Source organism: Asterias rubens, chromosome 21 (assembly GCF_902459465.1).
Source record: "Asterias rubens chromosome 21, eAstRub1.3, whole genome shotgun sequence".
NCBI classification, from domain to species: Eukaryota; Metazoa; Echinodermata; class Asteroidea; order Forcipulatida; family Asteriidae; genus Asterias; species Asterias rubens.
Window position 1 is genome coordinate 2341396 of NC_047082.1, and position 24340 is coordinate 2365735.

The 24340-nt window shown below is 38.4% G+C and overlaps 4 protein-coding genes across 8 annotated transcripts in view; 2 read left to right on the forward strand and 2 right to left on the reverse strand.

Moving 5' to 3' along the window:
• Positions 1–266: 266 nt before the first annotated feature.
• On the reverse strand, positions 267–7798 carry LOC117304819 (mitochondrial fission regulator 2-like). Its single transcript, XM_033789431.1, has 9 exons — positions 7740–7798; positions 6681–6827; positions 6058–6159; positions 5365–5513; positions 4601–4881; positions 3001–3161; positions 2314–2429; positions 1772–1964; positions 267–1206 (listed from the first exon to the last, which is right to left on the reverse strand). Exons 2-9 carry the CDS (start codon positions 6759–6761, stop codon positions 1126–1128), a joined length of 1164 nt encoding a protein of 387 aa, XP_033645322.1. The 5' UTR covers positions 6762–6827; positions 7740–7798; the 3' UTR covers positions 267–1125.
• LOC117304820 (armadillo repeat-containing protein 1-like) lies at positions 3437–13571 on the forward strand. Of its 2 annotated transcripts, none has more exons than XM_033789433.1 (8): positions 3437–3526; positions 8830–9033; positions 9560–9634; positions 9850–9941; positions 10530–10737; positions 11168–11284; positions 12140–12214; positions 12702–13571. In XM_033789433.1, exons 2-8 carry the CDS (start codon positions 8959–8961, stop codon positions 12894–12896), a joined length of 837 nt encoding a protein of 278 aa, XP_033645324.1. In that variant the 5' UTR covers positions 3437–3526; positions 8830–8958; the 3' UTR covers positions 12897–13571. The 2 variants fall into 2 exon arrangements, with proteins under 2 accessions (XP_033645324.1, XP_033645323.1); XM_033789432.1 differs by lacking the exon at positions 3437–3526 and adding an exon at positions 7882–8004.
• A 395-nt stretch (positions 13572–13966) lies between these two features.
• On the reverse strand, positions 13967–20689 carry LOC117304678 (eukaryotic translation initiation factor 3 subunit I-like). Its single transcript, XM_033789252.1, has 9 exons — positions 20514–20689; positions 19420–19600; positions 18508–18573; positions 17885–18034; positions 17588–17715; positions 16996–17106; positions 15840–15929; positions 15198–15364; positions 13967–14923 (listed from the first exon to the last, which is right to left on the reverse strand). Exons 1-9 carry the CDS (start codon positions 20514–20516, stop codon positions 14842–14844), a joined length of 978 nt encoding a protein of 325 aa, XP_033645143.1. The 5' UTR covers positions 20517–20689; the 3' UTR covers positions 13967–14841.
• LOC117304676 (GREB1-like protein) overlaps positions 18574–24340 on the forward strand; it is a 36977-nt gene continuing 31210 nt past the window's right edge. For 3 of the 4 annotated variants that reach the window (XM_033789247.1, XM_033789249.1, XM_033789250.1), the window contains exon 1: positions 22359–22524. The gene's annotated coding sequence lies outside the window, so the exon portion shown is untranslated. Of the gene's footprint in view, positions 18594–22358; positions 22525–24340 lie in introns of those variants that run through there. The other variant, XM_033789248.1, reaches the window with a different exon arrangement.

The following is a 24340-nucleotide window of genomic DNA, read 5'->3' on the forward strand; positions in this document are numbered from 1 at the left end:
AGTGTCCACCATACCTCAAAAAGGACAATGTAGTGCTCGTTGCTGCTTATCAACAAACATTCTACATGATGGTAGAATCCTACAATGGGTGCGTTTGTTTAGCTTCCCTGGGTCTACCCCGCAGTGCTCACCCAGGTGAGCCCCTGACAAGAGCTAATCGAACGATCACACTCGCCCTCTCATGGCGACAGCATGCACCTCAGGTCACCCCCAAGTGACCCACTCCACAATCAGGGCACTGGGGGCTGACCCAGGTGAGCCCTGTCAAAGCTATTCGAACGTACCGGGGCAGACCGGGGTCGACCCAGGGAAGCTAAACGGACGCACCCAAAGCATGGTCCCTCATTACCTGACAAATTTACACCCAAAATAATTACAACTGTATTTACACATGTATATAATGTACAGTTTCTTAGTGATCGTAATTTCACATAACATGGTGAGTATCAATGAGCTTTACACAGTTAAAATTACAATCAAAAGATAATATTTGTGCGCACTTCTGGAACCTCAGCCTAACCAACACAAAATCAGACACAAATATCAGAACACTCAATGTTTCATTACCCAATATTATTTAACAATGAACCTTGTGACTCGGGGCTCAACCGGGCCCAATTTCATGGCTGTGCTTATTGTAAGCAAAAGATCTGCGATTACAAAAGCAGGGAATTCCAAGCGTACTTCACAGGTTAGCAGGGAGTTTTCACTTGTATTCCACAGTACTAGGCATTCTTTGCTTACATAGCTAGCTCAGAAATTCTCCGCGGTTACTCAGTAAGCAGAGAATGGTGATGGTAAGCACATAATTCGGTGGTAAGAAGAGCCATGAAATTGGGTCCAGCTTATTTAGTCTGGCTATTCTTTAGAAGAACACTTTAAAAGTTTTATTTGGTTGTGGTCCTCAAAATATTTTCCAAAAGTATGCAAATGACATCGTTTCAGAAATACAACCAATTTTATTTTCAGGAAAAATCCCACAAAAATACTGAAACACTTCTCAGACTGGTTCACACTAGACTTCAAGCACACGTTTGCTTTTACCAAACATTTTATATTCCAGTCATTCGTGTCATTACTCCTTGGTGTAGAGGGCCTCCGGCATCAGCACACATACTCACAATGTTAAACATTCAGCTCAACAAGGGGACGACCAGGTCTTGTTACTTGGGTCTTGTTAGACGACTTGAGTAGGTACTGTCCGAACTGTTAACAAGGAGAGAAACAGGTTGAAATGCCTCATTCAAAATCCCAGGAAGTAGCTAACTTTGGACCCAATTTCATAGAGCTGCTTAAAGCATAAAAAGTAGCTCAGCACAACCAAATTATGCTTAAGAAGCAACTATAAACACTAATTACGAAACTTGCGGGTACAACCATGTATAACCTCTCTTTTGAGGGAGTATTGGCTCTGAAAAGAGCCGGTGTGGTCTCAACGTTTCAAAAAGGTTACACTGCTCATCTTCAGGATACCAGCATCAGTTTACAAGCCAAATTAACATCTCATCTACACCATCTTTGACTGGTATCCTGCTATTTTGTTTGCTTAGCAGACGAGAAATTGATAAGCAAAATTGGCTGCATAAATAACTCTCAATTTGGCACTGATCTGGAGTTGGGTTAATCAAGTCTGCACTCTCACTGGGAATGGAGCTTGTGTGAAAGGTACACAAGGTAGCAGTGGATCAATTCAATTTCCTGGTTTATTATCTAACAAGTTTCAAAAAGAAGAAGAAGAAAAACAAGAACAAGAAAACATTTTGGTCTTTACCTTTGGGCTGTCTTTCCTAGGGCTGTTTTTCTTGGGTGATGGGCTCACATTCCAAGCCTTGTTCTCCTTGTCTGGACTATCGTCAACTCGCTGTCTTGCAAACTTTCTCTTAAGAGCTTGGGCAATCAGGGCGGCTGGATCGTTTGCCATTGAGGGGCGGGGCTTCTGACGGATTGGTGTACCACCCGGTGACCTACAAGTACGGTAATTGGAATTACAGATAGAGTGAAATATTGCACAATAATATCAGAGTATCACAAAATAATTTGACAATTTGGAAAAATTCACTGAGGCCTCAAAACTACCCATGGCATCCGCAGCAATTGCTGTGGTGCAATCTACAAATTTCAATACTCATTTATACTCATAGAAGTGCCTCTTGCCATAGGACAATTGCTGTGCCCCTTCATGAACGAAATTCAAGGTATGCACTGTAAATAATATCACATACATGTACCTAATTACACTTGTAAAACTTGAACTTTACTTTAGATTTGGGGGAAAATAAGTTTGGCGCATTCAAGCCATGATTTGAGACTTACCTTGCCACAGTACGTAGCTTGACTGAACCTAGACCTTTCAGTACGTCGGCCATGTCAGGTTGGCTCTTACTTTTATCTGATTGGCTGGTTGTGTCGAGCCCCTTCTTTGCACGATTCTGATTGGTGGAACAAACAGAGTCAACTTTCAATTCAAATACCATTGATTACTCACTACTTTCCTTCTATTTTTACATCTTTTTCAAGAGATTGTGAATTGTATTTAAACACCAGTACACTAGTGGCAAACATAAGTTTAAACCAATGGACTAAAATATCTCCATTTCGTAACACATTTTTAAAGAAAATAATCACTTTGTAGAAAATTGAGGACAGAATTCACTCTGAATCCTCATCAAATGCCTGTGTCATGTCACGGGTAGTTTTTCCATTCCCAATTCAGATCAAGAAATGGTATTGAGGCTGGATGGAAAACAGTTTGGCCCCTTATGCAATTGGTCAGTCATTCAACTAGTTATGAACATAGGAAACAACAACAAAGTCAAAACAAAGTCAAAACAAAGTCAAAGTAGAGGTATATGCATTACAAAACTCATTTTCCCCTTAAAAACTGTCAGCTGAAATTTCTTTTAAACAAATGTTTCAAAAACAAGTTTAACAAAAACACAGGACAGGAATTTTGCATTCAGCATCAATGTTGTTCCTTGCCTTTAAGCATTTCCAACTTACCCGTCTAATTTGTTCTTTCACACTGATGGCCTGAGTTGGGGTTGACATGGACGGTGGGGGAGGGGGTGGTGGGGGTGGGGGTGGAGGAGCCCCACAGGGTGGTGGGGGCGGAGGTGCCCCACAGGGCTGGGGTACAGGAGCTGGCAGGGAGGGTACAGCACCTGCATAACAATTATTGTAAACAAATATTTTATTATTATTATTTTTAATTAAAAAAACAAAATTATGGCTGTTTATTTCTTCACTATTTTTCTGAAACATATTTTTGATTCAGTTTAATTATAAAACAGACAATCCACAGCAAAATAATATTTTATTGTTATGGCACTGATATGCAAATATCCAATGGATCCAATTAGAGAAAGGGAAGTCACACCCGAGTGAACAAATGTTTAGAATCTGAAGTGCTATAGGTCATTCACTGACCAGCCATCAATGGACAACATGTGTGTGTGTGTGTGTGCTAGACAGTGGACAAGCACATGGTCTATGCACAACTTTTATGACCAAAGGCACTCTGCAAACTGTAAGTTCTTATTCTATTTTCATAACAAACTAAAATAATGTCTTTGTATTTAACAAGAAATGTTGCTTTTGTGGATTAGAAAAGCTTTTTAAGGCCAATTTGTAGCTACAGTAATTGCAAGTGGCTTGGGAGAGATTTCCGTATCCTGCCACCACTTTTTCACTCATTTTTACTCAAACTAAAGGAATATCTCATTTGTTGAGAACATTAGATGGAGCCTAGTTACTAATTTCTTTCATACATAAAAGAACATCACAAATGAACTGACAAATGGTGGCAGGATATATGGAAACTTGTGGTTCGGACCATAGTAGCAGAAAATGCCCACATGTAATGCCCAATTCCTCTTCTCTCTTCGGAAGCCCTCTTTTTTGTTTTCAGCCTGTCATGTTTTTTTTTTTTTTTTTTTTTTCAGGAACATGATTGACTGCAAAATTCTTATAATTTGTACCATACATAGACTTGTTTTGTTTACAAGCAAGCAGTGACCACCATTTGGCATGGGAGGCTCTGCACAGGAGGTTTGTTCTGGCTCTGCAAGCCAACTGCAAATAATTCCCCCTTTTTTTAACGTAAAGAAACCTGTCCTTTTCAGCCAACCAATTGTTGGCAAAACTTGCAACTGCGACGTCGCAAAAAGAAAGTTTTTTTCCACTTTATTTTGGAAATAATCATCAACATTTATGAACTTGACAAAATGAAACACTCGTAGTGAAAGACTTTCAACATGTTCAATTCAATCTTGGCTAACAGCAAATACAGGTCAAGTAACGTGACACACATGTCCTAAAATGTAGGTGACTGTACAAATGTATGTTTACAGAGCATTTTTGATGACTAACTCACCTAAACAAGGGCACAGCAAAGTAATTTGTACCTTTATAAAAGCCACTTTCTCTCAAATCAGAGTACGGCGACAGCAAAAAATAATGTTACACAAAATTTAACAATTAGCCACATGACCAGCAAAGTATCTTGCCTGCCAGAAAGGCACTGGAATGTTTTAAGGTCCCCCTTTTTGACAACCAAGGTTTCATAATCCTAACACTCAAAACTTGCGTAGCGAATAATTACCTGCCGTTGGTTGACTCTGAAGAGTCACAATCATTGCAATCTGAGCTCGTAGTTTCCCAAGCTCATCCTCCAACTGGCCGATCTTCTGCAGAGCTGTAGGGTCGCTAACAGGGGTCGATGCATCCAAGATCGACAGAGACGCTGAGAAGGACTCCTTGCCGGGTGTTACTAGCTCTGATAGCTCGGAGATATCCGGCTCCCGGGGGCGATGGATGAAGCATGTCCTCCTGCGAGGCGTTCTTAAGATTTTTCTACGGCTTGTGAAGGGTCTGTACTCGGACCTAACGAGATGACAAACAGTTCAACAACGCTTATCAGTTGTGTGGCGTTTTGTATCATTTGACAACACTTTGAGAGGTGTTGAAAAGAATGTTTAAAATTAATGTTCTGAGTGGGATTTACCGGTAAGAGTTATCAGTTAAATTTTTTTTCACTTAGTGCTGGGACACTTCTAAAATTTTAAAATCTTTGAATCTATGAAAACACTTTGATGGGGCACATAGGCCAAGACAAGGGGAATCAGAGCTCCTTCGGTAATTCCAGGGCTGATTCTCGTATGACCAGTACGTGCCTGCTAGAAACATCCAGAAATATTTAATGTCAACTGCTTTTGTAAAGAAATTGACATTGTCCCAGTTTACATCTAGGGTGCACAGTATAGTGTCCAAAAGACACCCAGATAGTCCCCTCAGCATCAAGAAAACCAAATTTGGGGGGGGGGGGGGGGGGGGTAGTGAAAAAAAGGCCTGTCCTGGCCACCATACCTTCCCCTGATATTCTTCTCTGGGCTACAGTTCTCAATCCATGGTACATCTGACAGGCTAGCGATGAATACAGGCTCACAATCATCATCAATGAACTGTGAGTGGGACCTTCTTCCTTGTCTTGCAGAGTAGTACTGGCTATTTACAATCTATAGGATACAAACAAAAACCAAACAACCTTCCTTCTCAAAGCTATTCACAATTATTTTGTGTCTACACATACTTAAAAATCAGCTTTTGAAAATGTTTGTATACTTCTGGTAATAAGACCTTGGGGCTTAGTGAACTTGTAGCTTGCAAAGCAGAGGAAACCTGAAAACAAAGGTGCTTGCTAGGTGTTAACCCCTAGCTCTACCATGATAAGTGTTCTGGGTTCTTTGTCATTCTTCCAATCCTAGTATATGAAGGACAGAGAAAAATGGTAGTATCTTGCACAAGGATATAAGTGTCAAAGAGTCACGACGGAACTCGAACCCACACTCTACTGATAAGAAACACAGCTTGAGTACAGTGCTCTCTTGGCCACGACGCAGGTCACTTCTGCTGCTTGATGGCTTTACTCATTAGCGGAAAGGGGACTTTGTTTACATCTTGAGGTAGCTAGGTTGTGGTATGCCATAGCCCAGTCCCAAGGATTATTGCTTGCCTCTTCAAGAGATGCTCTATGCATGGGGGGATGTTGATAAGAATTACCTGGAAATGAGCTCTCTTGACTGGTTTAAGAGGCAGCCGGGTACCGATCTGTCTCACTAGACTCCGATGTCTTCCTTTCTTGCCATTAGAGTTGATTCTCTCCTGTGGAATGAATGACAAGTCAGTTGTGTCTTAATCTTCAGTCTTAATTGGAACATGCTTAAATGTCTCAGCAGAGAGTTAAATTGATGAAGAATTTTTGGGGAAAGTCTGGGATGGATTGGATTCAAGGGTTTTCAAATTTGGGGTAGATGCTGTTTAGAATCTTGAGTAAAACACTTTTTATTGAGAATTTGAAAAAGGCGAGTTTTGAAGATTCAAATTTTTGACATTTGTGAATGCTGCGGCAGGATATTCGACTTTGCTATTTGATGGAGTTGATATTCTTGTTGAAAATACAGTAGTGATAATTTGTTTTCTGTTTTCTCAGCAAGTGGACACTGTATTCAGCTGTAACTTTCACAAGTGACTTTTATTATCTTTTTCGATAATTTTGCCTATGAACCAGCATTACGACAAAAAAACAATCTATGACCCTACCTTTGGGAGTCTTTTTATTGCTGATTTGAGGTCAGGCTTAATAATCTTCTTGCAGTTTATTACCACCACATTTTATTACTCACCATGAATTCGTTGTCAACTCCCAGGTAATTTAATACCATCTTGATGTATTGTATCAAGACCAGGGGGACTGGGGTTGACATTGGTCTCCACAGCTTCCTTTTAATGTTTTGTTTTCTTGCTGTCTCTGATAAGATGCAATATAAAATCTGCTGAATTAAAAAGAATTGGGATGGTAAAGAAGGAATTGAGAATGAAAATAAGTAGGCCTTAGTCTTAATAATTTTACATAATTTGACAATAGTGCTAAATAGCAACAAACCAGTAACTAAAATTGCTTCAAACTAAATAAATTATTGTTTTATTTAATTTATAGCCTAGCTAGGGCCTATCTATATATATACAGAAAATTTTAATATTAATCTAAAACTGAGTGAGTACCTTGTTCTTCTTCACAGTAAAAATATAATTGTTTCAATATAAAATAATTAAAGTTAAGGAAAGACACAAAATCAACATCGCTTGTTTTTATATATTGACTTCAAATTGCCCGCTGCCAAAATATAGGAAATAGGATTCGAACTACAGACCGACAAGGCAATCTCGTTGGTCCAGTTGGCATGCTAGATGATTGAAAAAGGTTGTGGGTTCGAATCCCGCCTGTGATTTTGTTTCACAGAAGTATTTAAACTATTTAGGCCTATTTGATGCAATCCCTTTTGAATTAACTAGACTTTAAACATTATTAAATTTGAACACAATCTGTTTGTGTTGACATGATTATGATTACAATTTATTATTAATATTATTGGGGGGAAAAGGCAGATTTTTAAATGGATAAAGTATATAAATAAACATATATCCTTTCCATGATTGTGAACTTATTTATTATTTAAAATATTACACAATTTCTACACCACCCCCTTTTTATTTCTACTCCGCCCCATCACAACTTTCGGCTTTCTAACGCCGAGTATTGCACTACAAACAATGGAGAAAATTCGTTGAGTATTCTTCCAAATTTAAAGATATAGAAGCAAAGACATGGCGTAAACTTACTTTATATCAATGAAAATTAATAACATGAATGCTCCTACTGAATAAAATACTGCTTTTCCTACCTTCAAACTGCTGTTTCTATGAGGTTTTTCTCGATCAATCGCCGAATAAAACTTCTCCCGTTTGCATGATGTGTATGTAAATGAGGCGACTCTAAAAGCCAGCCAGCCAATCAAAAATAAGCAAGGTGGACGTAGACCAATCAGCGCGTGAGCTTTGTTGAGGTCGCCATTTTTAAAACCCATTTGTGCACAGTGTGTATTGTGTATGTGATTCGTGTATTTCGAGCAGACCGGAGTTTTTGCTGCAAGAAAGTTCCCTAAATTGGTAAGTTTTCTATTTTTTTTGTTTTACATAATTATTCTTAATGTATCTTGAAGATGTATTGTGTAGTTTCACTGATTAAAAAAATATATCGTCTGTGTGTGCTGCTGTAAAACTAAAAAAGTAAAAACTTGTTTATCGTTTTGGTTTTGTTTGGTCGGATTTGTTGCTGTTGGGAAGGTCGAGTTGACTTATTAGTTATGAAAATGTACTTACTGACGATGGCCATACTAGACGGTGTGTTAAAATCTTCAAATATGAGACTTAGGGCGAGGCTGGCCCTGCGTAATTAATTCGGGTTTAATGGCAGTGCATATTTTAATCATGACAACGAGTTAGGCTAAATTAAAATTGTCCGAAATGATATCTCACTTCCAGATTCTGAGAGTGAGCTCGAGATTGTATAGCGCCCTCGTTGACACAATTTTGAAATTTGTTGTTATGAATGGCAATAAGTTTGTATTTTATTTGTGGTTGTAACGAAAGGATTGTTTTTTCCAGAAACATTGCTTTAGTCCCTTTACGGCAAAAAAAGCATATAAAAATTCCGTTGATTTTTCAAAACGAATTGCTTTTTTTCCACAACTTTTTTATCCTTTAAAATAATAATAATATAAAAACAACTTCAATAGGCCAAAAATAAAAACATGAAACAACTAAGTCATGAATCTGTATTTTATTTGGGGGCCTAATCCAAGAAGAGAATTCAACTTTTCAGAATAATATGCAAAATTATAAATCGGACCTTGAAGTGGAACTGATGCCACCAACTTATAAATTGAATTGTGCAGCAACTTTATACACTGTATTTATTTGGATCTTTTTCAGGTTTCTTTCATCTTCATGTATTTCAGCTCAAGTTGTGAGACTACATCTTTAGAAGCAGAGGACAGTTCACCAGAGGGACAAATAATCAACTGCTGATATTTGTATCATTGTAAAGAATTGAAATAAAAAATGGATGTTTGTGCCGTTGTAAAGCAACTCAGAGAACTGGCGTCGGATCCCAAGAACAGAGAAGCCATTGTCAAGGTAAAACAAATTTCATTAAATACTTGCAAGGCAGTATTGACCCAATTCACCTGACGTCATCATCAGAATAATCTTAGCTGCGCCGTACTGGTGGGCAATGTCACTGTGCGTTATTCAGTGAAGTGTGCATTTTAGGGGATGTGGCGTTTACACGTAAACCTATTGCACACCAAAATAGTGAGCATGGCACAGTCGCCGCGTGTGACATGCATGCAAGGGGTCAATTGGAAGTGGTGAATGGACTAGAAGGAATGAAACCTATAAATGAACAGTTAGACACTGATTGTTTATTTAAACAAGCTGCATGCGGTAGGGCCTACATCAACTTCCAATAGGCCTCCTAGACCTGGAGTTACACAAAGGCCTTACTTGAAATCTTTGGTACAAATACAAACTGAGAACAGAACTAAGCACCCATGGTGGATTGAAATTAGTCGTTTGCATCCATGCAACTAGCAACAAAAGACTACTGGAAACATTTCAAATGGCCTCTTTGTGATTCGTTTTAATTTTTATTTTTTTACAGGATCAGGGATGTCTACCAGGCCTAGTACTCTTCTTGGATAATGAGGACTCTAATGTTGTCACCACAGCACTAGAGGTTGGTTGGAATTCAACTTATTAACAATTTTTAACCAACATTCCTAATGTTGCTATTGGCACTTCATTTTCAGCAGGATGTATAAGAACGGTCCGTAGATGGACATGTCTAACATGAGAACATGTCTAACGTCACCAATTACAGGTTTAAGCATGATACAAAAGTAAAGTTCTTCTAGATAATTAAGAAATGATTGATGCAATGATTGATTTCAGACGCTGCAATTTCTAGCCGAGTGTCCAAGCAACCGACCTGTCATGAAGAAGGAACTGGGCATGCTCATCAGTCTTCAAGATATTTTAGACAAGTATGAATGAACATTTTAAGTCTATCAATACCAACTGAAGCCTTTGCTTGATTCTGTTGGACCCCATGCAATGCAACTTCTTATTAAAAATATCAATGATATGCACATGGCCAGTTTACCACATTATCAGCATTATATAATCATCCCATAACCTGAACTGTACTGTTAAAGCCATTGGACCCTTTCGGTACAGAAAAAAAAGTTCACAGATTTACAAATAACTTGCAGGGTTTACATAAGGTAGTGATGAAAGACTTCTCTTGAAATATTATTTCATGAAATGCTTTACTTTTTGAGAAAACAGTAAAACAATATCAATTCTCGATAGCGAGAATTACGGATTTATTTTAAACACATGTCATGACACGGCGAAACGCACGGATACAAGGGTGGGTTTTCCGGCTATTTTCTCCCGACTCCGATGACCGATTGAGCCTAAATTTTCACAGGTTTGTTATTTTATATAGAAGTTGTGATACACGAAGTGTGGGCCTTGGACAATATTGTTTACCGAAAGGGTCCAATGGCTTTAATGGACATTCCTTCATGCCCATTTTTTTCTGTATTTTAATATATTATCTTGTGCAGGTCCAAATACAGCATCAGAGCCCAGAACCTAGCTAAGGATATTCATAGTAGATTGACGGCACCACCGAGCCCAAGCCCCCTGAAGCAAACCCAGAACACAACCCAGCATAAACCCCACGGCAAAGTCAAGGGTAACAAGTTCTTTCTGGGCTCAAACAACAAGAGAGGAAAAGTGGTCACGCTACAACTCAGTGGGCTAAATGATCAGGTTGGTTAAATTACTTTGTCTTGAAAGTCAAGACTTGTGTCATGGCCGAGTGGTTTAGAGCAAGTCTTAGTGGATGAGTCTTTCAGGATGTGGGTACCAGTGAGGGCAGAGATGGTTCTTGTGATTTATTTAGCTTGGTGCGCTACATATTTGGCAGCCTGGCTAATGCTCCAAAGGGAGCTGAGATGGTTTAGGGAATGGAACAAAGATGGCCCAGTGACCAGGGGTAATAATGTTGAAGCACCATGAGCGTCACTGAGTGAAGGACCTGAGCGCTATATAAGAAGCCACTATTATTATCCCTTTTCGGTTCCGTATGTTTCCCTGTTGTTAAATTGCTAGAATTGAACACTTTCCCTTGGATAAATGTCTCTAATCATGTTAGAAGGTAGCTTTTGACAGTGTCATCTTTACCTGTTTTACTTTACAGACCCACAGAGATGCATGTGAAGAAGAACTACTAAAGGTCAAGGGTGTGGTCAGTTTCACCTTTGACCTTTTTCATAAGAGATGCATCTTGAGAACGAAGGCAGACTTGAAGCCAGAGGTGAGGTGTTTTCCCATAGATCATGTATGAGCTCCATACATCAAAGATTCGGTTGTCACTTTTAACTCCATTAAAGGCAGTGGACACTATTGGGTATTACTCAAAATAATTGTTAGCATAAAACCTTACTTGGTAACGAGTAATGGGGAGGGGTTGATGGTATAAAACATTGTGAGAAACTGCTCACTCTGAAGTAATGTAGTATTCAAGAAAAAAGTAATTTTCCACAAACTTGATTTCAAGACCTCACATTTAGAAAATGAGGTCTCGAAATCAAGCAACAGAAAGCACACAACTTCGTGTGGAAAGGGTGTTTTTTCTTTCATTATTATCTCGTAACTTCCATGACCGATTGAGCTAAAATATTCACAGGTTTGTTATTTCATACATATGTTGAGATACAGCAAGTGAGAAGACTGGTCTTTGACAATTACCAATAGTGTCCACTGTCTTTAAAGGGGCTGAGTCTTCATGATCAAGCAGACCTCTGACTGTATATTATAGTATTATACACTCTCACCTAGTTACAGCAAGCTTGCATGCTCTCCAAAGATATGATATGGAGGGAGGACGTGCAGCAACTTGTGAGAGTTCATTTAGTTTCTCAGTCTGTTCTGTGTTTAGGATTGTATCTTCTCATTCATGTTTTAATTCCTGTAAGTGTAATAAAATAAATAAAATAAGGTCTGCTTTGATCATGACCACCACACAGCGTTTGAAAACATTTAGATTTAATGATTAATGAGCAGATAAAGAAAGTATAGTTGCCCAGGTTTGGGGTTGTTATTTACCCCACTGACTCTTACTCCCATGAATGCTAGTTGTGTTCAACATTTGAATACTTTATTTTCCTAGATCCTGGTAGCTGCTGTTGCAAACACACAGACAGTTTCTGCAGAGCAGGTGATTAGAAATGAATATGGAGAAGAGGTAAGTCAAAGTTTTGTCGCTCTCATCATTGTTTGAAATATCATTGAGTTTGAACAGTTTCATCATAGTGTAATTTGATTCATACCTCACAGTCTTTGGGATATCATAATGTACATACAAATTTGAACTTGTTTAATTTATTTATGAACAACTATAATTACAAGGTGGTCATAGATTCTGCTCTGCCTAAGTGTTTCAAACTCGTTAATGTTACTTTTTGATTGATTTATTATTTTTGTTGCCTTGTTTTTCATACTGTACCTCAAGTTGTCTTTGCTTTGGACTGTATTTTGTTGTGTATAATTATATTTCTGCCTGGTCACATCAGGTGGCAGTAGATATACCAGGTAAATTGTCAATTGTTTTGGTAGTTCACTTGCACTTCTGGAAATGATAGACTCACCTGGTAAGTCTACTGCCACCTAGTGTCCTTGAATGTCGCCCATTCATTGAAGTTAAATGTTGTAACAAAACTATTGTCTTGCAGGTGTTTCTGTCCTTTGGGGCTAACCCTGCCACGGCCAACAAGGAGAACAACTCCCTACCTGACTACCTGCCAGAGGACGATAGCCCAATAAAGGGTCTAGACAAAGCATTATCCCGCAAGGGACAGGGTGATCAGCAGCAGACAAGCTGGCTCAGTACGGCTGCATCATTCATATCTACAAGCTTCTACTGGTGAGGTGTCTTAGGAACCTCAATGTGTAAATAATTCAAAACTCTTAAAAAGCCTTTGCTTGTCGAGTGACCGAGAGTTGTGTATAGACTTGTGAGTTATCTCGTTCATTTCATGACATTTCCTGGCAGGCAAGTTATATTACGATGGCCTCTGTGTCACAAAAAGCTGCCTAGGATTGCGTCAAGCATTTTCCAAGGGTGAGCAAGGAATTTTTGCTTACACAGTGCTTGCCCAGTAAGCAAAGATCGCAAGGGCAAAAAAAGCCATGAAATTTGGTCAAGGGAAATATACATGTACGTACATCCTTAAATTTCACCAAAGAGTCAGCAAAAATTCAATCATATACAACTAACTACATTTATTAATTTCATCAGTTGAGAAATCAAAATTATTGTAAATACTTATGTTAATGTGTCTTTTTGTTATCTAGGGAAGGGCAAGCAATCTCTTCACCAATTTTTTTCTCGTTGAGTTTATCAAAAGTAACATGTGCTGATTTTCCCAGTTGTGTTTAAAAGTAAGGGGACAAATGACATGCAATTACAGGTGATAATTTTTAAGCATCACAGAATTGTGACCATTTCCAAACTTGAGATTTGTTGTAAATTTTAGGCCATCTCTTGATTCTGTAATTAATATACATAATGTGTAACGTTTTTGTAAAATGTAAATAAAAGGTAGATGAAGACAATTTCAACTTGTTCATGTCTATTTCATTGCTAGTCAATGTACATGCCCAATCTAAGCATGATCTAGTGTTTGTAACATGGGATTTGAGGCATTGCATGGTGAGGTATCAATATATATATGGTTTGCGGTAACACCATGTGTGTATCTACTTGCCAGGTAGAATTAAGAACTCACTCTTTGGTAGTGCAGTTAATAATGATCCTATGGCAAAGTAGTAGTCCTGGCCGATTTTCTACTTTTTGCCCAAGCAGGACGGTTCTTTTTAGAACTGAGAAGTCTCCCCCCCAAAAAAAATCTACTCCGCAGTAGTAGAGTTTATAGCAAGACATTCTCTAGTGTTGATTTTAATCAACTTTACAAAATCATGACGCAACAAAATAATGTACAAGTTCTCAATAACTTTATTTCCGTTGATGCATGTAACACCTTGTCCATGAACATCACCTTCTAAATAATTCTTTGTTTACTTTAAAAGAAAAGTCTACATGAGTACCAGTTAATAGATTAAATCCCCCTTTCTCTTAAAAGTTTTGATGACAAAAATTATTCGCAACAGGTCTAAAAATGTCATCCAACCAAAATAATGCTTTTGAACAATTCGTACAATAAATAAGTTTGTAAGAATTTCATTTTTGTTAGTAATATTCTGTTGCTGTTTTTCTTTTGTTGCAAATACATGTACTGTAGTTATCCATAAACATAGCATAGGTTACACAACTTGAAAACATGACTCAAGACACTAGTATATTGTTAACAGTTTCTCTAACAGAATAAGAATAAATGCTTATCGAATTAAACTGCTACAAAACAAATAATGGGAACCACTCAGAAAGGGGATACCCAATGCACTGAATTTTGGCTGGTAACCTGTTTCCACCAAGAGGTAAACTCCTAGTTGATGCATGGTTTACAAAGAAAATATGTCACACTTTGAAATAGAATAAGGAATGATAATACATGTCCTAGACTTATATATGTATGACGTCAACATTCTTACTCAAAATGAGGCTATAGGCGCACGTCCGCCACCACTTGCAGTGGCTGGTTTTGGGTTAGAATTGCGACGTAACTCGTGCATAAATTCTAAGACAGGTGTATAGATACATTGTGTTTAAATAAATGAAGTTAAAGAAACTGCCTGCATCTCCTACCTACAGCTTTGTTCTGTGACTTCAAATATTTGCAAAAATGAAATAAACGAAGGTGACTTCTTCCATGAGAACTTGTGGATTCATTTTTCACAACCTTGACTAATATTTTAATACTCAAACTCAAAATCGTTGAACTGTGGATCGAAGGTGTGTATTCTGACATAGCCATCCTCACCACCACTGCTGTATCTGTTGGAAAGAAAATAACAAATTGTGGTTAAAGAAACATTTAAAAAAATAATAACTTGTTGTTTTGTAGCACATTTCACAATAACTGTCTCAAGGCGCTTAACATTAGTGTCATTGGGCCGAAAAAATTCCTTTAATCTTTCTTAGCTCCCTGGGAGTATACCATCTGGGCAACCATATAGCGCTCCAAAGGCTTTTTCAAACTCAAATGAACTGCAGTAAATTTAGTTTCAAAATTTGAACTTTGAAGTCCATCTCTGCCATTTTCATTTACCCTGATCCATCCGGGTTGTATGCAACACTGTTGATTGGACCAAAGTGACCTTTGACCCGGCCAAATTCCTCTTCGAAGATGAGGTGGAAGAATCTAGCGTCGAATTTGCCGATTCTAGAAGAGGTGGTTGTAACGTCCATGGCTTCTTGCCCTCCACCCAACACCACCTACCAAAAGTATATCAGACACAAAATATTGTTAAATCTAAATAATAATAATAACTTTTTCATTTATAGCGCATTACAATAACCGAATCAATGCGCTTAACATAAGTGCCCTGTTCATTGGCCAAACAATTCTCCTTAAATCTTGTTCAGCTCCCTGAAGAGTATACAGCCCCGGGCTGCCATGGCACTCCAAAGGCTTTTTCAAACACAATATCAAACCTCCTCCCTCGCAGGTACCCATTTATACGTGGGTGAAGAGAAGCAATTGTAAGTATCTTGCTCAAGGACACAAGTGTCATGACTGGGATTAGAACCAACACCCCTTTGACTTAAACACTAAAACTTGAATTAGTTGCTCTAAACCAGCCATGACACCCTACTACCAGCACTTTCCACTTAAAAGTTTAGATGCCGTTATAACCATTTATGATAAACTTTTAATAATTTCTTACAACATATGTACTAGAGAACTTACATGATCTTTGTTGGGTGAAATGGCTGCAGAATTGACCGGCCTTTCTGTCTTGTACACTTTCATGTAGTCTAACGACTCTGCATCAAACAGCTAAAGAAAAAGACGGGGGAAGTTGGGTTTTTTAAGAAATACATTTAAAGAATGTTTTTGTTCTATTACACACTCTTACTCTATCTATATAATAATTTGGGGGGGCTAATCGTCCTTACTCGCAGCTAAGAGCTGAATTGTGAAGGACGCGGCTACGTGTTCGAGAAGCAGGCATGCAAGGGCGCATTCAGCTGCCAGCCACATCAACCCATTATGACCACGGAGCACAGCCAAGATCGAAAGTGTTTTATTTTTTCCTGAGGGAGGAAAACCGGATAGTCTGGAAAACCCTCGTAGCACAGCAGAGAACCAACGCACAACTCAACTCACATATTGCCCCAACCGGGAATCGAACCGGGGTCACCTTGGTGAGAGGCGAGCGCTTCACGCACAAGCCAATCGTGCCTATGGCAGGTTTTTTTAAGACAGTGAACTACCCAACTATACAGACATGGCTTGCATGCAGCCACCAAAACCAAGCAAAAGACAACAGATTTGAGAGTCTCTTTGGAAGGCATCCTACAAACGTCAGTCAATTGTTCTTTAAAATTAAATGCACGCATGCCAGTACTGGGCCCAATTTCAGGGCTCTGCTGACCACTGAATTCTGCTCTTATCATCACCATTCTCTGCTTACTTTGCAAGCTCTAAATTTCCCTTTAACAACATTTATTTTGTAGATTGAACGCCTCTTCTGGGAGTACACATGAGCCCAATTTCATGGAGCTGCTTAGCACATAAATTTGCTTAGCATGAAATTTCTTCCTCGATAAAAAAAGGTTTACCAACCAAATTTCCATTTGTTGCATGTTGCTTGTTATAGGTACTCAGCTGTTGTTTGCTTATCCTGAAAATCACGCAAACATTTGGTTGGTAATCCTGTTTTTATCAAGGCAAACGATTTCATGCTAAGCAAATTTGTGTGCTTAGCAGCTCTATGAAATTGGACCATGGTCACACATGGTCTAGGCAGAAAGTTTCTGTTTCATTTTAGAGAGCACCCACAACTTGTAAATGTTATACGCAACCTGAAGTAAACAACAACAAGAAACTCCCTTTTTGTTACCTTTGCTGTGTTGTCTTTAGAAGCAGTGATAAGAGTCATCCCATTTTTGGATGTCTGAACGTCGTTGATGGGTCGACTGTGCTCATGAACGGAATGAATCTTTTCCCCGGTCTGGTAGGTAAACAGAAACATAAACATTTCAACTATTGGAAAACAAATCCATTAACGATGTATTGTGATAAGACGATGAAGTGGTTTTAGTAAAAATTTAAAACTTTGCATGGTGGAGATACAATCTAGTAAGGTTTGGGGTATCACCATGTACATGAGTAGGATTATTAACTTTGCATGGTAGAGATACAATCTAGTAAGGTTTGCCGTAACACAATGTACACAAGTAGGATTTGAAACTTTGCAGGATGGAGATACAAGCTAATAAGGTTTGCCATAACACAATGTACATGAGTGGGATTTTAAACTTTGCATGGTACAGATACAATCTAGTAAGGTTTGTGGTAAGACTATTGTGTATCACTCATTTTTCGATCACTATGCTTTAATGATCTTCAGGAGTAAGTCATCAGGTTTCAACACTAAACCCACATGGTATGTTTACCAACATCTATCTCTAACTAATTAACCTATTGCTTACCTGCATGTCCCATTGTGCCAGCTGCCCATCATCGTGACCTGTGATGAGGTATTTATCTAATCCGTTGGCTATGGCGCTAGTTACTTTAGGCATTGTGATCGGGATTGTCAAGTAAGCGTCATTGTCTTCTGTTAACCAGGGAAAAAAGGGGGAAAATTTGTTGTAGGCATTGAAATTGACAAACTTTGAAAGTCAAAATAACTGTCCTTAGTTCAAACTTTAAAGTTATGTTTGGCAAAAAGTTGTGCGATGTCTAAAAACTAATGAATATTTTATTTTTATTGCCATTCCACTTACTCATTTGCTGGTGATCCCGTACGTCAAAAAGAAAGATCTGACATTGTTGTCCCATAGCTTTGTCTGTTGAGAAGAAGAGTGTGTTTCCGCTGTATGTGAAACCACACGTCCTGACTGCTGATGGTGTGTCGAAGGAATTGATGCATTTACCTGAAAATGAAACATGAAGATAACAAATGAAATGCAGAATCGACAATCCATTTAGACCTTCCCACCAGGGCTCAAGTTCATCAACATGTTATGCAGAAATTACTGCTTTTTTGTTGACAAGTTTCTTTGCTAAGCAAAAATTGAGTGGAGCACCAGCCAATGCAATGCAAACTTAACAAAATATTGGCTGGTAACCTGCTTATGCTAAGCAATACTATTCTGTGCGTAGCAAGTTTTCATGCTTACAAGCTTTACAAAGTTTTGCCCAAATTTTGGGTCCTGACAAAATGTTCGTCAATGGCGAACATGGGTTAGTTGGTAACTTTGCTCTATAAAGATTAGGATTATTACAGCAAGCTTGTCGAAACATTTTGACAAAACTTCTCTCACTCAGGGCCAGTGTAGTTAACTACAACAAATCCCTGACAAAATGCTTATACTTGAGCTTGTCAAACTTGTGTAATTGTTCTTACCCGTTTCTAAATCCCACAGCTTGCAGGTGTTGTCACCAGCTCCAGTAAGCACCTTAGTGTGATTCCCTGAGGTTTGAGGAGTCAAGGTACGTAACAGAAGATCACAACATTAAAGTCGACTTTCAATGCTTTCTTAATGGCAGGCCTGGTATTACCTGTAGGCTATGGTTGCCCCTGCTCTTGGCCTTGGTACCATAGCCAGAGGGGTGTCTGGGCGTCTTTGGGACAGTACCCTATCATACGCTGCTCCAAATCTGTGGACCAATCTCCCACCTTGCATTAGACAGTCTTCTTCACTTAATTTATTTAAATCTAAGTTAAAAACCCATTTGTTTACTTCACCCATTTAATTCATTCTTGCACTGTTTGTGTATTTGTTTTTTCCATTTTTTCTCTGCTTTTTTTGTATACCTTGTAATGCGCAGTAGAGTATATTTATATAGGTAACTGCACAATATTAATGTCCGTTTTATTATTAATATAAAGTTGGACACCTTGTTTTATCTGCAACTTACATGTAGATGTATTGCAAGTAAACAATTTGGATACCCAGATTTAAATTTACAGCAAGTCAGTGTTAACACCCTTTTACCAAATCCTGGCCAAAAGCTTGATTGACGCCCCTTCTAAAGTTTCCCATAGACATAGATTTGCCCATTGAAGTGCCCCTTGCAAAATGAAAGAGCCCTTGCCCTTCCAAAGATGAAACCCAAGGTTTGCAAAGGGAACTTTTTCTAGAATCTTTTTTTTATCACTTTGTCAACCCCCAAATCCCTTAACCTGTGAAACTGACAGAAGCACAAAATAGGATTATGTGCACAGTGCAATTGTAAAAAGACAACTTAAGTGTCTATATTACATTATCAGTTGTCGCTATTTAATAATAATAATAAACTTGATATGAAAGGATACAGTTGACATCTATACACCAGACAGCTCCACCATGTCCCTCATACGTGCCGAGTCGTTCTCCATTCAGCGCAAACCATACTGTTGGATGCGTATCTTTAGCGCATGAGAAGAGAAGATCACCCTCAGGGCTGTAACGGATCTGCGTGATGGCCCTCTCGTGGCCATTTAATGCAATGGGTTTCTAACATGGGAAACAATCGAACAATTAATATCATTCATTTTGAACTTTTGACTCGTTACCTGTTAATTCTTACTGACTTTCTTAAATGCTATGACGTGATGATCTGTCATCTTAGAACTATTTTAGAGTTGGAATGGAAATCATGAATTTGTTGCTGACGTTTATGATTATGATTTAGTTACCCAATCATCGATCATACATAAATTGTTGTTTATATTTTGAATGGTGCTCTTTAAGTCTGAATCCTGAATTCAGTACATTAAGACATACATGCCTGGCAGTACAATAAATAATTTCTAAGTTCTAACATTCTAAGTTTAAAAACACATGCACCCTTTTTAATCAAAATAAACCAGTCAAACTTATTATTTTTTTTACAGCAGGAATTCTACAAACAACAAATAATAAAACCAAATGAATTATACTAGTGATTTTCTTGACTTGTTAGTTTTTTCTTCATTTGTTAATGTTGCATTAAATTAAGAAAGGAACAAATTTCTTTTACAATTTTATCTTTTTCAATTGCATTTTGTACTTTAATTAGGCCCCCTCATTTGGTAGCCGTCCGAATTATTATATAAAATTGATATAATTTGTATACTATTTTAAATACTTTAAAGGACTTCCGGCATATCTGCTGGGCACATGTTGGGTGACAAAAATGCACCGAACTGCCACCCTGTCAACGCATGCATTTACCCGCGATTTATTGTGAGCACACCACCCCATCCCAACACAACACAATTCCAGTGCATTTTGGGGCGCAGTTATTTCTTATCATATATTACTAATTCCACCCCATAACAAGATAAACAACTTTCCACTATCAATATATGATATGAATATTATAAAAACCTCGTAAAAGTTCACGATTTGTCTGTAAAATCAGTCAAAATCAAGAACTAAAACTTACCATATTGAAGCCTACTGATTGTGCAAAAAGAAATTGTAAGAAAATCTTCGCCCCGCAGAATGGCTGCACGGTGTTTATGACGCCCCTGTGAAGATTACTAAATGCGGGGGCGAACTGGTAAACCAGCAAGACAGAAATGGGGCGAAATGGTTGAATGAAATATTCAGCGTGTGAATATTTCGCAACGATGAAGTGCAGAAACCAGACTAGTTAATTGTTGATGGCCGCACGGTGGCGCACTTCTGCTTTGTTGACAAAAACAAAAATTCAGACAAAACATTTGAACAGAGATTGAAGTGCATCTCATCTGTTTGTTTCCTTTCCATCCTAAACAACAACAATTGTTTTTGTAGTCAATATTTAATGATTTTAGTTTTTACTTTGTATAAATTGGAATAAACTTATGAGCACAGAACTAATGAATCTTTAGCAGTAATAGTACCACTTTAGCAAGGTACCACTTGAAAAAAATATACAAAATAGTATTTTTTGTACGATGTTTTGACAGAAAACTAAAAGATTTTTTCAATTCAATTTCGATCTATTTATTTGTGTATCCGTATTTATATCTATTTACTAGTTAGACCTAAACTGTCCTACATCCCTAAAAAGATATACAACCTAATACAATAAGCAGCCAAAAGCGGTGCGGGAGAACTATGAAAAATGAACTCGCAATGACAAAATAATGTGTATATCGCGGTGTACGTGTATGCGTCGCGCCAGTTGTTGGCGACGGTGCGACGACCGGGGGCGACTACTCGACGCGAGGGCGCGACACATACACTCCTCTGACGCCATAAAGGAACCAAGTATTCAATTAAATTTTTTGTCAGACTCTCACGGAAAGAAATTGACTATGATTTCATTTTTTGTAATGTGTTGTTGAGCCATATTATAAACAAAAGTGGTGAGAAAGTCCTACCTGGTGGGGGAGGGGGGGGGGGCTTATTTATTGTACATGTGTATCAGTCTTCGAACGCATTGATAACGAAATAATTCGACAAGGAGGGGGCCGGTGTCAGATGCAAATGTGTCCGCCATGCAATACTGTCCGCTCTACTGTCCGCTCCGGACACTTTTGCATATGCAATCGTGTCCGGGGCTATGCAAAAACCGTCCGGCGCACATACACGTACATGACTGTACATGTACATGTACATGTGCGCGCGTAAGCGTGCATGCACTGCATGAACCTAATAATGCAGCATGAATATTCACGTATATTTTTATGATTGAAGCTAATACCCAACGGCCGAACATTTCCCATGTCATTTATGACATATGCACTTAGCTTGTAAAAAAAATGGCGATCGTGTTCCGTCGACCAAGGGCGTTTAATTTACTGCAAGGACGGTTTTGCACAGGGGCGGACACAACTGCATATGCAAATGTGTCCGGGAGGACACAATTGCATTATGCAGCAGCGTTCGGGCGGACACGATTGCATATGCAAAACCGTCCGGCGGACATTATTGCATATGCAATAATGTCTTCCGGATATAATTGCACGCAACACCGGGCCTAGAGCCTACTATTTTTATACTCGTTTTCAACAAAGTTTCGGTTTAATCATAGAGTTAACATTATATTTTCTTTCAAATTTACATAACTTTCTTTACGGTCATTCGAATTCCCAAAGTATTCCACACAGGATTTCAGTTCAATCGACAGAAAGAATAATCTTCTAGAACCCCCCCCCCCCCCCCCCCCCCCCCATCTTATCGAGCGCCAACTTGGCGCGCCCTGCAATTAGCTATCTGATTGCCGTCCCTCCGATAGTAACCTTGTCCCCCGCGGATTAATGCGTTGCCCCTCTTTCGGTCTTGGACGTTCCTGACGTCACGGGTCCAGTCTAGACCAGACAGACGGCCGGCCTCTAGTAATAAAATAATAGCAAGGAAAGCAGCTAGCAGCCACTAACCGCAAGTGTACACACACATGTGCCCGCTGTCGTTTGAGTTGCCATTACGATGACTTTCTGCAGACGGTAAATTCTCCACAGAACTCTGTAAGTTTTCCTTTTCCCTTCACCCTTTTCCCAGTTAATTTTCTGTAAAAGGACTATGCATTGATATTGTGTAGAACAAGCTGGACCATTCTGTGTGTTCTGCGTGGTGTCAAATAGGTGAATTTGTGTTATTTTTCGGTGAACTTGGAAGGTGAAATTGTATAACTTGGATTTGTAGAGAGCTAGCTCTGTGGGTCGGTGGACCGGGGATTGCGCTGTTTGCACGCCGAGCGAGATAAGTACCTAGCTACACGGACACAGAGACATGCTGTATTCGACCTTGAAATATCAGCATAATTAAAGTTACCAGTGTGTACGCCCAGCATAATGGCCATTTAAGATGTTAACTATGGATGCAATTTCTATGTAATGATTTGCTGCCATTGTTATTTTAAAGGGATAACTTTCCGTATGGCGCCACCACTTTTTCACTCATATTTACAGAAAGGGATATCTCATTGAGGTAAATTAAATACTATATTATTTCATATCGAATGAAAAAGTGGTGGCGCCATACGGAAACTTTTCCTTTCAGGATAACTTTCCGTATGGCGCCACCACTTTTTCACCCCTTTTTACAAAAAGGGATATCTCATTGAGGTAATTAGATACTATATTATTTCATATCAAATGAAAAAGTGGTGGCGCCATACGGAAACTTTTCCATATTTAATTATAACAGATTAAATAGCATAGCCCATAAAAAAAATTCATTATGCAAATGCCCGAAAAATGTTTACTTCAGTACTAAAAATTAATTGCACCTATAAAAAAAGTATAATCAGTGTGTTTCATGGGTGTTTTACTTCTTTTTTATTTTAGTGTGCCTGTGGTTGTTTTGGTCTGTGTAAGCAATTTGCAGCTGCTGATTTTCGTTAATTTAAATCATAATGACATGATTTGAAAGTGACAGGAAAACAAAATATAATCATAATCAAATCAAATCAAATTAATCAACATTTATTTCCATACAAACACAATATACAAATTTATACAAAGAATAGGATATTACAAGACTGAAAGCTGTTTGGAGGCATGGCCCATTAAAGCAAAACCGTCCGGCGGACATTATTGCGGAAAGTAATATCAAGATCATGAAATTTCAAGATAATAAAAAAAAATTCACAATTAAAGAACAAAATTAACTAGACTGGTACATATAATCATCTAGTACAAATCAACTCCAATTCCACACAGTATGTGAGCTGTCAAATTTTGCTCAGCATAAAAACTCATGCTGAGCATAAAACATGTTTATAGCCTGCCAAAATACTGCATTACATTATTGTTTCTGCAGGTATGCAAAGCTATTTATGGAGTTATATGACCCATTTTGCGTAAGGCATGTACATGAATGTTGTAATGTTGCTGGTATGCTGTAATACAATACATGTATAAGTAGCACCTTAAATTTTTGAGTTACAATTTAATGTTTTTGTAGCACAAACTGAATGCAGCTTACTTGGTCAGAAACACATAATTTTTGAGCCCAATGAATCAACATGTGGTTTCCATGAAAGCTTGTTATCTGTTATAGGCAGAGACACACAGTACATTCAACTTGGTTCAGGCCTTGAGTTTCACGGAGGACATGGTCTCTGTTGCCCAGGTCTTGGCCTTAGCGCTCCTTCAAAAGTTTCCCATGGACTTTAAGATTTTCTAATGAAAGTGCTCTTTGCAAAATGAAAACGGCCTTGCCCTCTCAAAGATGAAATTACAGGCCTGCTATTTAATCTTAATGACATCAATAAATATACCCCTTGATGTTCAGGGACAGTTTGTTTGATTTAATCTGATCGATAATAATGGCAAGTTT

What these genes read in the sequence shown, in the direction of transcription:
- LOC117304819 (XM_033789431.1), bottom strand. Translation starts at nt 6,761, where the DNA reads ATGTCAACCCCAGTCCCCCTGGTCTTGATACAATACATCAAGATGGTA. An exon ending in GAGTTGACAACGAATTCATG is followed by an intron (nt 6,160 to 6,680) that starts GTGAGTAATAAA and finishes TTCATTCCACAG; the next exon opens with GAGAGAATCAACTCTAATGG. An exon ending in AAGCTACGTACTGTGGCAAG is followed by an intron (nt 1,965 to 2,313) that starts GTAAGTCTCAAA and finishes CCGTACTTGTAG; the next exon opens with GTCACCGGGTGGTACACCAA.
- LOC117304820 (XM_033789433.1), top strand. Translation starts at nt 8,959, where the DNA reads ATGGATGTTTGTGCCGTTGTAAAGCAACTCAGAGAACTGGCGTCGGAT. An exon ending in CTTCAAGATATTTTAGACAA is followed by an intron (nt 9,942 to 10,529) that starts GTATGAATGAAC and finishes TATCTTGTGCAG; the next exon opens with GTCCAAATACAGCATCAGAG. An exon ending in GAAATGAATATGGAGAAGAG is followed by an intron (nt 12,215 to 12,701) that starts GTAAGTCAAAGT and finishes ATTGTCTTGCAG; the next exon opens with GTGTTTCTGTCCTTTGGGGC.
- LOC117304678 (XM_033789252.1), bottom strand. An exon ending in GCTGTGGGATTTAGAAACGG is followed by an intron (nt 18,035 to 18,507) that starts GTAAGAACAATT and finishes TTTCATTTTCAG; the next exon opens with GTAAATGCATCAATTCCTTC. An exon ending in TGGCACAATGGGACATGCAG is followed by an intron (nt 17,107 to 17,587) that starts GTAAGCAATAGG and finishes TTTACCTACCAG; the next exon opens with ACCGGGGAAAAGATTCATTC.